The sequence below is a fragment of the Eschrichtius robustus genome, chromosome 8 (genome assembly GCF_028021215.1).
Source record: "Eschrichtius robustus isolate mEscRob2 chromosome 8, mEscRob2.pri, whole genome shotgun sequence".
Lineage (NCBI taxonomy): Eukaryota > Metazoa > Chordata > Mammalia > Artiodactyla > Eschrichtiidae > Eschrichtius > Eschrichtius robustus.
The window spans coordinates 55,531,483-55,543,969 of record NC_090831.1 but is presented as its reverse complement, the minus strand read 5'-3'; the positions used below and the strand labels follow the sequence as shown (position 1 = coordinate 55,543,969).

Genomic DNA, 12,487 nt, shown 5'->3' with positions numbered 1-12,487 from the left:
TGAGACAACAAGTTAGGCTGTATGGAGGGCCTACCGGCAGCGCGCCTGAACTAGAACGCCGAGAGAAAGAGCGCCGGAGTAGCCACGGGAGGAAAAGAAAAGCTGCTGAAAGAATAACCCTGAGAAAGGGGGTGGAGAGAAGGCGGCCCCAGCGCCCCGGCCCCCGGCAGGTCGGCGGCCAATCCGCTGGGGGAAGGGGTGGAGAGTCGGCGGCTCCGGCAGAGAGAGGCCGAGGGGGGTGGGGAGTCGGCCGGGCTCGCACCGCCCTGGCCCCGCCCCCGGCCCGCGCCGCCGCCCGCGCGGCGCGCCGCCGCTGTCAATCAAGGGCGAGTCAGCAGGGCTCGGGCGGAGAGAGGAGCTGCTACGCCACAGCCCAGCGGCGGCCATTCGCGGAAAAAGAGGCAGAGCCTGTGCCAGCTACAGCCTCCTCCGAGCCACCGCGGGCGGGCGGGACCGGCCTCTCCTCCCGCCTCGCCCCCACCCCCACCCACCTCTATCCCTGTGTCTCCGTCTGAGGGTTTGTCCTGTTAATGCGGGATGAGCGGTACGTATTCTCCACCCCCCTCGGTCTCCTTCACCGCCTCCCTCCCTCCCTCCCTCCCCAGACCCTGCTCGGTTCTCCCCCCTCCCCCGGGGCCGCTGAGATGCTTTAAGGGGAGGAGGAGAGGGAGGGAGGGAATCAGGGGGAGGGAAGGAGGGTTGTGTTTTGTCTTAATGTCTGAGAGAGAACAACCTTCTGGGTGTTGCTCTGGAGCCGATGGGTCGGGTTTCAAACCACGTTTTGTGATATCCCCCTCCTCCCTTCCCTCCTTCTCCCCCACCCCTTGCCGGTGTGCGTGGATCGCGGGTTTATGGAGATTAATGTTCGGGGGAAGGGGGAGGAGAGGAGAGGGGGAAGGCGAATAATAATAATCCTAATAACCTGTTGTCGTGTATGGGGGTGTTTGTTGCAGATCAGAAGAAGGAGGAGGAGGAGGAGGCGGCGGCGGCGGCGGCGGCGGCAGCGGCGATGGCTACAGAAGGAGGGAAAACCTCTGAGCCAGAGAATAACAATAAAAAACCCAAAACCTCAGGCTCCCAGGTAAAAGCAAACATATAAAAAAAAAAAAAAATTCATCACGAAACATAAGGGGAAAGGGGAGTTATGCCCTTTAAATGCCCAGAAGTGAAGAACAGAATAAAAATGTTTTATCCACTCAAAGCATCTTTCTGAGAGTGAGGAAGTTAAATTGTAAATTCATAAAGATTTCACATGTTTGGGATATCGCTGTTTAAAATTCCACCAGGAACGAACTCAGACTGTAAGAAAAAGGTGTGTATTCTCCCAAGGGCATTTTGAGTTTAGGAAAATAACACTTCAAGAAAGTTTGTTAGAAATGTCCTTTTATTTAAACTTTATAGTGCGGGATCTGCTTCCTTATTCCTATATCTTATTGGTTTTGTTAATATTTATTTTGATTTTTGCCACTTCCTGAATAAGTTCTGAAATGTAGAGCTGTCAAAATAAATAAATAAATAAATAAACCGCTCCCAGCTACTGGCCTTCACTAAATCCGCCCACTTTTTTTTTCCCCCCTTTCCTTTACCATCCCATTTTGGGTAGGACTCTCAGCCCTCTCCTCTGGCTTTACTGGCAGCTACTTGCAGCAAAATAGGGACTCCTGGTGAAAATCAAGCAACTGGACAACAACAAATCATTATAGACCCAAGCCAAGGATTGGTGCAACTTCAAAATCAACCACAACAGCTAGAACTGGTAACAACACAACTTGCTGGAAACGCTTGGCAACTTGTTGCCTCCACTCCTCCCGCTTCAAAAGAAAATAACGTTTCTCAACCAGCTTCTAGTTCATCTAGTTCTTCCAGCAGTAATAACGGGAGTGCATCTCCCACAAAAACTAAATCAGGTAATTCTTCCTCCCCTGGTCAGTTTCAAGTCATACAAGTACAAAATCCAAGTGGTAGTGTACAGTACCAAGTGATTCCACAACTTCAAACAGTGGAAGGCCAGCAAATTCAAATCAATCCAACTAGTAGTTCATCTCTACAGGATTTGCAGGGTCAAATTCAGCTCATTTCTGCAGGTAATAATCAAGCTATACTCACAGCTGCTAACAGGACAGCTTCTGGGAATATTCTTGCTCAAAACCTGGCAAATCAGACAGTTCCAGTCCAAATTAGACCTGGTGTCTCAATACCACTGCAATTACAGACCCTTCCTGGTACTCAGGCTCAAGTTGTAACAACCCTACCAATTAACATTGGAGGAGTGACTTTAGCTTTGCCAGTGATAAACAGTGTGGCCGCTGGAGGAGGGACTGGGCAGGTCGGCCAGTCTGCTCCTACTACTGATGGCGGGACTTCCAATGGGAGTCAGTTAGTTCCCACACCCACCACCACTGCTTCTGCCAGTACTATGCCAGAATCGCCCTCCTCCTCCACTGCCTGCACAACCACTGCATCAACATCTCTGAGCAGCAGTGACACGTTAGTGAGCTCAGCAGATACGGGCCAGTATGCAAGCACATCAGCCAGTAGTTCTGAACGCACCATCGAAGATTCTCAAACACCTGCTGCTACTGAGTCTGAAGCCCAGAGCTCCAGTCAGCTTCAGTCTAATGGAATACAGAATACACAGGATCAATCAAATTCTCTTCAGCAGGTGCAAATTGTAGGCCAGCCTATCTTGCAACAGATCCAGATTCAACAGCCTCAGCAACAGATAATTCAGGCTATTCCACCACAGTCATTTCAACTCCAGTCCGGGCAGACGATTCAGACCATCCAGCAGCAGCCTTTGCAGAATGTTCAACTTCAAGCAGTAAATCCGACTCAGGTGCTTATCAGGGCTCCAACTTTAACACCTTCAGGGCAAATCAGCTGGCAAACTGTGCAGGTTCAGAATATTCAGAGTCTTTCAAACTTGCAAGTTCAGAATGCTGGGTTATCCCAACAATTAACCATCACCCCAGTGTCTTCAAGCGGTGGCACAACTCTTGCTCAGATTGCTCCCATGGCTGTTGCTGGCGCCCCAATAACTTTGAATACTGCCCAGCTTGCATCAGTGCCTAATCTTCAGACAGTGAGTGTTGCCAACCTGGGTGCTGCGGGCGTTCAAGTGCAAGGAGTTCCAGTTACAATCACCAGTGTTGCAGGTAAGTCAACTGCAATCTTTTCTCTGGTTGTTAACGGTTGGTTATTGTTTTTCCTTGCTAACTCAGATTTGATGTAAACCTCTGAGGTAAACAGATAATCATAAGGAAACTAAAATACCCGGGAGTATTACACTCAGTACCGTGACTCTGTAATCATCACTGTGACCCATTCACATTTATACTATTCAGCATTAGGTTTTATGTGTTAAATTCATTGGAGAGTTTTATAAAATTATTCTTCTGCGGAGCAAAACGTTCTGATTAGAATCATAATTTTTTGTAATTCAGAGACCAAATTTGTGTACACTTGAACTTTTCTGAAAGAACCCTAGTCAAAATGATGTTTATATTTTCTTTAAGGGAAAGTAGGTTTAAAGCTGAAATAATACAGTTATGAGTCTATTACAGTTTTAATGCTACTGTATGTTACTCCTCATGCTTCCGCATCTTGTTGCCCGTGCTTTTGCGTTTTATTGCACGGTGTTGTTTTAAACTAGATATTGATGCAGTTGAGAGAGAGAATTTTGAGTTGCAAATTGTTTCATTAACTTTTATGTCTACTTTTCTGCTAAAACCAGGATTTGAGTGAATAGTCCTTCACTTATAAAATTATATTTAAGTAAAATCTGTGATGGTTATGTTATTTATAGGTGTTTTTAGTGTGAAGTTGGTGGAAGGCAATTAAAAACAGACAGTAAACTGTCAATAGTTTGAATTTGTTGTAGTAAGGTCGTTTTAAAATCAGTTATAAAGCAGTTATTTGTTAATGCATGTAAATAGATACTTCTGAAGTATTTGGAAAACCAGTCTTATTAAGTATTTTAATCATTTTGGACCAGTCTTTTTTCATCTAATGCCTTTTGTTTTCTAGTAATTAAATACTTTTCATTTGATTATGAAAACCTAGTTGTGGTTTTGGTGTCTTTGATACTTTAAGACCTCTTTAGTTAAATTATTTCTGTTTTGATAATCTGAAATGAATAAGCATATCACTTTTGAATGACCTTTCTTGAAACAACTTTCAGATAAATTATGCTAGGGTTCTTGTTTTACAGTTACTACCTAAAGTAGATGTATATATTTAAAATTTGGAAGTTGTCAAATAGAGCTCTCTGATTAAGAAGAACAGAGGTAACTTGTTTTATTTAGATACCCGTTGATTCTAAACCAGAGGTATCCAACAGAATTTTCTGTGATGATGGAAATGATCTATATTTGTTCTATCCCGTATGTTAGCCACTAGCCACGTGTGGTTATTGAGCACTTAAATTGTGACTAATGCAACAGAGGAACTGAATTTTTAATTTTACTTGATTTTCTTTCATTTTAATTTAAATAGCCACACATGGATAGTGGCTCTTGTATTGACAGCACAGTAGCATAGTCAAAGAGCGTTTTGAGTGTGGTACGTTTTCCCCTAAGACTATTACAGCACAATTGTATGTGTGTTTCTGTGGATTACAGTCCTTATCTTGCTTTGTTTCTACTCTTTTTCTAAACACTGACAATAAATTAAGTATTTCAGAAAAATGTCTGTTTTGGGTGGGTTGAATGACAATTTGTATTGTCAAAGCAAAATTTATTTCATTTATATTTCATCTTGCCTTTTAAGCATGAGTGAATTATGAAGAGAATTGAATAATTTATAATTTAGGTTAGAAATAGTTTTTCTGTTCTTTAATTGACATCAATTACGACCCAGAGTTTTTCCTTTGCCTGTTGTGAGGGTAAGCCGGTGTAACTGAGAGTATGATCTTCTGACCGCCTCAGATTCACTTGAATGATACATTATGGTAAATGCAGGATCTATTTGCTGGAACTGTAGTTTTTGGGGGGTGTGGTCAAGGAATCTGCCTTTCAAACAAACTGTCCAGGTGATTGTAAATCTCATTTAAGTTTGAGAACCAAGGATCAAGTTGTCCGCAATGAACTATACGGCAAAATTCGGAAGTGATGGATTTTGAGCCTAGTTCGTAAGTGCCTCAGAGGGTGGATTTCTCTGGCAAGTACCATTTATAGTTTTTATTGCACGAATGTATATTGACTAGCTATGTGTTGAGCACTCCCAATAGGTGTGTTTAGTCCTGCATTTTCAGGGATAATTTTTTTATTTTAAGAGTTTATATGGTTTGGGGGGCCCTTTTGTGTATGAGGAAATTCGAACTTTATGTAGTTGGTTTTTTTCTCCTGAAACCAAAGATTTTAAATTTTGTTGATGTTCTAATACATATGCTCTATCGTTTAAGAAGATAGCCATGTTACAAAGACCAGAAATGTACCCCGATTTCAACAACTCTGTGCAGTTAATCTGGGTCTGGTTGTTTGCAGATTTTACTTTACTTCCTGGCATAATAGGTGTTTGACAAATGTTTGCTGGATTAAGGTATATAAATGGTGATGGAGAAGATAGCAATTTGGAATTGGGAGCAGCACCCTGGAGTGGTTTTAATGAAGCTAAGGAATTAACTCTGTTTTCATTAATTTCTTTTGGTTTTGAGCTTTTAAGACATTGAGAGTGGTACACCAGGTACTTTACCATCTCTGAAAGGGAGAGAGCGAGCAACAAGTGCCTATATCCCTTTTATAAATGAGCCCTGGAAGTTGAGATTTTTTTACTTTGTGTCCCCATTCACTTTTTAGTACTTTTTGATTATTTCCTGGTTCCCCTCTAGGAGAATGGTATTGTTTGAGTTATGGGAAAATTTTTGCTCTAAATATTCATAACAACTATTACCAGGGCTTGAAAAAATTATCAGCTTTGACAGAATGTAATGGCTAGCTCAAGAACAAGGGGCTAAGAGTTCTCCACCATCCATCCTCATAATATTTCAGGAAGTATAGGAAAGGTTCTGGATGATATGGACAGAAAAAGGAAAAAAAAAAAATCATACAAGGTAAATCAAATGAAACCAGTTTTTGAAGCTGGGACGCTTCATACTTGATTTTATGAAATAAGAATGTTAATGACATCCTACGGGGAACCTCTTTCCTTGAGAATGTATTCAGCATAATGTGTTTCTGTGGTTTGGTCTCAGCTCGAAATCCTGTGTTCCAGGCTGAGCATCTAGCATTTAGTTAGTTAGAATTGTAGTAGGAACTGAATACGTGTACTCCTGCTACATATTGTTTGTTTCCTTTTTGGGATTCGGAGTTTGAAGAAAAAGCAGAAATCCTATTTTAAGTTAAGAGCAAAGGTAATAACTAATCATGCTGCTGGCTTAAGAACATCCTTTGTTTTAACTAAGTGAGGAGAGGGGATGATGTTTTCCTCAAAAAGAACTACCTGTTTTCACGATGTATTCTGGTAGCCAAAGTGCCGTAGTTAAAATGAACTTTAGGAGTTATTTCTCTTTAGTTAAAGGATTTCGAATATGTAGGGACCATTGGTTTCTAAATTTTAACTTGCATTGGCCAGCAGTTTGGTTTATTTTTGGCCCTAATCACATATGGTAATAGATCATGTTCTTGCTTGATGGATGGATATTTCTTTGTCAGTTTTAGTGGAAATTAACATTCCTGTGCAAATTCTTACATAAAGGTAGTTCAGACTTGAGAAGATGTTGCTGGTTCTTCAAGAACTTTCTCTCTTACCTTCCTTTCCTTCTTTGGGGATTAACAGAACCAGGAATGGGAGAGCCAGTTCTTCATTATTGGTGAAAATGGAGACCAAAGGAAGTAGTTGACATTTATATTTAATTTAAAAACCTAATTTAATCCAGTACAATCAACCTCTTGCACCAAACTTTTTTCCAGAGCTACTAAAAGTAGAAAATTGACTAGAAGTTTAATACAAATATGGTTTTCCTTTGCCATATGTTGTATTAATTTGGATTTCTCTAGTAGGCATCTTAAAATAACATATACATATATGTTATACACATATATACACATGTGTATATGTACATATATAAACATATACACGTCTGTTTGTGTGTATACATATGCATATGTCTCCTGTGTTTGGTTATTTCTTTTTTCACAGAAGTCACATTTACTCCTGTAATTTTCTTCCTGTAAAATCTTCTACTGCTCTTTGTTATAGATTGGAATTCATCATAAGGAACTTATATCTTGTGCCCTGTACAAGATTTGGGTTCTGAACTACCAAGTTGGTTTTACCCATTAGAAAATGTACAGCATGATCTTTAAGATTTGTTGATGATGACATAACAATATTGTTGCGTAGTTTTAAGTTTTTTCTTGGAAGATAAAGTACTCATTGTAGAGCCACATTAATTTTTTAAAAGGGCATCTTTGGGAGGGATTTCAGGATAAGAGAATGAAGGAAAACAGAGTGTTAATCATCTGCTTTTCAAATCTAAATCAAGGAATATATAACAAGTAATACTTAAGAAATATTGGAGCAGGCATAAAAGCAAGTTGAAGAGGAAGAAAGGAAGCTTGATCAAGAAGGAAGATAGGGAAAATTTGCTCTACATAGATCTTGCACAAATAACACAGATTTACAAAATGAGAGAATTTTAGTTTGAAAGGATCTTTGAGATTATTGCTCACCAGTTGTAGCCTTTTGTTATTGCTGCTAAAGTCTATAAAGGAATTTTGTGTTTTTACTGTTATAAGTGAAAGGAGAAATATGGGTCAGAGGTTCTGCAGTGCTACATTAGGTACTTGGGGATGACATAGTATGGATTGACAGTAAAAGGGGGAACCTGGCCTGATACCAGACCATATGCCTATGTATATGTGGGCTGTCCTGTACCCTTCTGATCTAGGTATGAGATAAGATTGTATGTTCTTATGCTTGTCATTTTGTTACCTAGTGAATGAGCAAACTGTGGCAAAGGAAACCTATTACTTATATAAGTGTGTGTGGTGAGATAAAGACTTACTGAAATTGTAGTTAACTAAGGTAACTTAGTTAAGTTACATGAGCATCCTTCCCCCTCCCTCATCCCTTAGTGGTAGTTTAGAACTAAAGAAACTGAAGCCCAGAAAGGTTGAACGACTTGTACTTTGTGGCAAAGTGAGGACTAGAATCCTGGCTTCTGCTCCAGTTGTCTTTCTCCTGTATTTCTGCCTTTGTTATCCAAATCTTTTGCTAGGTAATGAGTAACTGTAGCTGAGGTTTAGGGATCAGAGAGGGAGAGTATCCAGCTTGAGTTGTCTTCTCCCAGATAGACTGTGTCTGTTATTCCTGGATATTCAGCGTTAATATATTGAGTATAATATTGGTGGAAAACACAATTCTGTCTGCCTCCTTGTTATTGAATTTAATGGTGAAATCTCAGTGGTATAATTTTGTCCTTTTTGAAAGAGCAAATTCAGAACTTGAAGAGATTAGTAAATTCTGTATGTAGGTAAGCAAGTTCTAGGGCTGTTGAGATACTGCATCTTTTCCCAAACAGTAGTTAGAAATGGATTTTTTCAAATGAGATTCGAGGAAGAAAACAAACATTTATTGTTTTCCTAGAGTGTGTTATGTGCTGGGCCAGGTATTTATACTATCTCAGTATATCCTACAGTATCCTTGGGATTACTGTGCCTGTTTTACACATAGCCTGACTGAGCTTTGCTTATATGTGGAATCTAAAAAAAGGGTACAAACGAACTTATCTACAAAACAGAAATAGAGTTGCAGATGTAGAAAACAAACTTATGGTTACCAGGGGGTAAAGGGAAGCGGGGCAGAATAAATTGGGAGATTAGGATTGACATATACACACTACTATGTATAAAATAGATAACTAATAAGGACCTACTCTATAGCACAGGGAACTCTACTCAATATTCTGTAATGGCCTATATGGGTAAAGAATCTAAAAAAGAGTGGATATATGTATATGTATAACTGATTCACCTTGTTGTACACCTGAAACTAACACAACATTGTAAATCAGCTATACTATAATAAAATTTTTTTTTAAAAAAAGAAAAAATTTGCCCTCCAGTAAGTGGTAGAGCCATGGTGTAAAGTCATCTCTGATTCCAAGGTGTTCACAAGACATAAGGTAGAAGGATAAGTCTACAGATACAGGCTATTTTTCACCCTTTTGTATCTGATGTATACTTGAATCCCTTAAAGCGTAAGCAGTTTTGAAAATTGAAATGCTGACTATGCAGTTAAGGTTTCTACTAGCCCTGACGATGTGGCACTGACAGACAATTATGATAGAAAGTAGTGAAAGAAACTAGTGTGGCTGCATGGAGACCCCCATGTTAAACTCAGATTTCAAAATAGTGGATGTGGAAGATAGGAGGAGGGGCATAGGATTAAGGATGAAAACAAAAGGCAACGTGACGTTTTAAGAATAATGTCAGTTAAACAGAAGCTCATAATAAAGTCAGGCTTTTAAAATTCTTTCAAACAACTTACAAGGCTTTAAATCAAAGAAAGAGATGCTCATTGTTTGAGCAAAATGGTGTAATATCAAGAAAAGGCAGAACTCCTCCACTCTGCTTCTGTTACCCAGCGAGGAAAATGCAGTTCCAGCTGAGATGACTAGAGCTGTAACTCACTCTGAGATATTTATTCAAGGTAAGTGAGGAGGTAGGGGACGTTTAGTTGCTCTTTGGAAGTCAGGATGATCTAGACGAATGCTATCCTAAAGTCAGAAGGAACTTTCAGGTTTCATTTCAGGCCATATCAGTAACTTAAAAATTATGCAGCATGGAAGAATTGAGTATGAATAAGCACCTCACTTTTTGAAAACATGCCACACTACAGACAAATGAGCTTGATAACCGTCCTTAGCAAAGTCCTTGAATGAATTATGGAGTAGTTGGCCTCTGAGCATTTAAAAGAATTCAGGGATCATTGGGAACCAGTATGGGTTCACTAAGGAACGAGGTTCTTAAATTCTTTCTTTAGAGTTTCCAGATGAGTATACAAAGTAACGTCAGTACAATGTATCTTGATTTCAGCCTTGATAGTCATGATTTCTTTAAAGGCTCATACCTGGTTGCTCTATTATATGAAAAATGTTGATTGTCTACCTCAGTAGAGGTCTCTGGTATTACGGCATAGGGTTCTATCCTTGATACAGTCCTGTTGAACATTTTTTTCAAATTTTATACTGAAGGATGACCTATTTACTGAATTCAAAGATGAGACAAAGCCGGGAGATGTTGCTAATAATTATGATAGGGCATAGAATTGAGATGCCCAGTGATCTTAATAGACCAGAATGCTGGGCCAGAATTAGCAACATAAATATAACAGGTAAGATCCTCTATTTAAAGTTGAGGGGTGGGGGGCAGGATTGTTCACCTGCAAGATGGAAAACATGGTTTGGCAGCAGGACATGTGAAGATGATTTGGGATTTATTGGCTTAATATGAACTAAGAGTAGAGTAAAGCTCCTGTACTTTATGCTTGTCAGACCATTTCTGCAATACTGTGTACAATACTGGGTGTGGCACATTTTAAATGGGACAGTGACAAACTGGCGAGCATATCAAGAAGGCTTCCCAGGATGAAACGTGGGGAAAACATTTCACGCTAGCAATAATCAGAGAGAGGGGGGTTGTTATTAAAAGAAAATAAGAGAAAGTGTGACAGCTTCTTTGGATATGTGAAGAGCTATTTTTTGTTGTTTTTGTTTTTTAATAAAGTTCTGTTATGTTTTGGCCCTGGGAAACCAATACAGTAAGTATATGTACACACACATGAGCTAATGCTGTGCGGTAATGGAATGGTTTGTTTCATGAAGTAGTGATCTTCCTGTTGTTAGATGCTGGGTGTCCATCTATCAGAGACACTAAAATACAGAATTTCCTGTGTTGTATAGAAGGTTTGATTAGATAATCTGTGAGTCTTCTAATTCTAAAATTTAGGATTCTATGAATATTTGAGTATGTAGTTCTATTCTGGGTACTTCCATCCAGCATGTGGTGAGAGTTCCTTGTAAGTCTTGTTAAACTTACATGAGTGACTAAGTAGGGGTTTGGTGGGGGTGGAGGGGAGATTTGAGGGTCACATTTACCGTTTTTCTTATTACAAAGGCAGTATAATTGAAATAAATTCTATTAAGAAATAAATGCAATACTTTAATTCATAAATTAATAGATTTCTGTTCTTCGTTATTTGTTAGACTTACTGATTGTGCTCTTAGATGCTATTTTTCTATGTCATTTGCACTTCTGTTAGGTGACTACCAAAGCATTAGTATTATAAAAATACACTAAAGTGCCCAACATTGAATTTGTAGTTAGGATATTTTATCTCAGTAGCTCTTTAACCATAGTCATATTTCTGATAATGACACTTTAGTATGAACAATGTGATTACTTATTCTTCAGTAGGCTTAGAGAGCAGTTGGAAAATCCAGTATCCTGATGGAGTTCAAACTCTGGGAAGCGCTCAGAGCTTCAAATTTGTTGATTTATCCTGTGGAGTAAACAAATCAAGTAGGTCTTTCTTTTTGACTCAGAATATCTAGCACATAGGCTCTTTTAAAAAAAATTTGAGGCCCAAGACCCTTTTGAATAGAAAAAGTAATAATTCCGATATGAAGTTCTTTTTGCCTTAGGTATGGTAATAAAGTTAGGAGTAGGGACTGTCTGGGCTTGATCAGCGGTGTAGTTCAAGTAGTAGGTTTATTATTACTGCAGATGTATGTACTCTGAGAAGCTTCCTAGATCACAGGTATTTTGTGTTCTTTTAGGTGATCATCAGTCAGGTGCAACCAGGAGAGGAGACACAGGAGAGGCCCAGGAAAAAAAGTTTATTATACACACAGGTCCTAGAGAGACAGTGTGCACTGAGAGGGGAGGTGCACACATGGGAGGTAGGTGATGCCAAGGGATCTGGCTCAACCTAGCAGGTGGGGAGCAGAGAGAGCAAGAATCCATGGGCAGGTGCCTTTATTGAGGGATCAGTGTGTGAGGGGATTTCATTGGTGTGTTTAAATGCTGCTTGGTCACAGTCAGGGGAAGGTAGGAAGGGAACCTCGTGGCAGGAGCAACCCTTATCACACTGGTGCACCTGGTTGCCTGGGCCGGGTGCTTACAGCCTGCTTATGGGGATGTTGAGGCAGCAGGGGAAAATAACGTTTTAAAATATATAATACAACAGGATTAGGAATTAGAACTCTTATATTTTTGTTAGAGTACTGCTCTCCATTAGCTATTCCATCCTGGGCGAACATATTATAATTGGAGCTTCAATCCTTTTTTCATTTGTAAAATAGTGCTATTAATTCCTTCCCTTTTTACCTCATAGAGCTGCAAAGATCAGATGAGATGATAGGTATAAAAAGGCTTTGGATATTGTAAAGAAAACTATATATGGAAGTTGGCAACCTGGTAAAAATCTCTACATGGTGACTCTCGCCCACTAGAAGAATGTGAAGTAGTAAAGTGGGAGAATGAGT

General features: G+C 39.7%; 1 protein-coding gene across 1 annotated transcript in view; it reads left to right on the top strand.

The window, feature by feature from the left end:
- Window positions 1–978: 978 nt before the first annotated feature.
- SP4 (Sp4 transcription factor) overlaps window positions 979–12,487 on the top strand; it is a 70,419-nt gene continuing 58,910 nt past the window's right edge. The window contains exons 1-2 of the mRNA XM_068550521.1: window positions 979–1,081; window positions 1,604–3,155. Coding sequence (XP_068406622.1) covers window positions 1,010–1,081; window positions 1,604–3,155 — 1,624 coding nt within the window. The 5' untranslated portion in view covers window positions 979–1,009. The remainder of the gene's footprint in view (window positions 1,082–1,603; window positions 3,156–12,487) is intronic.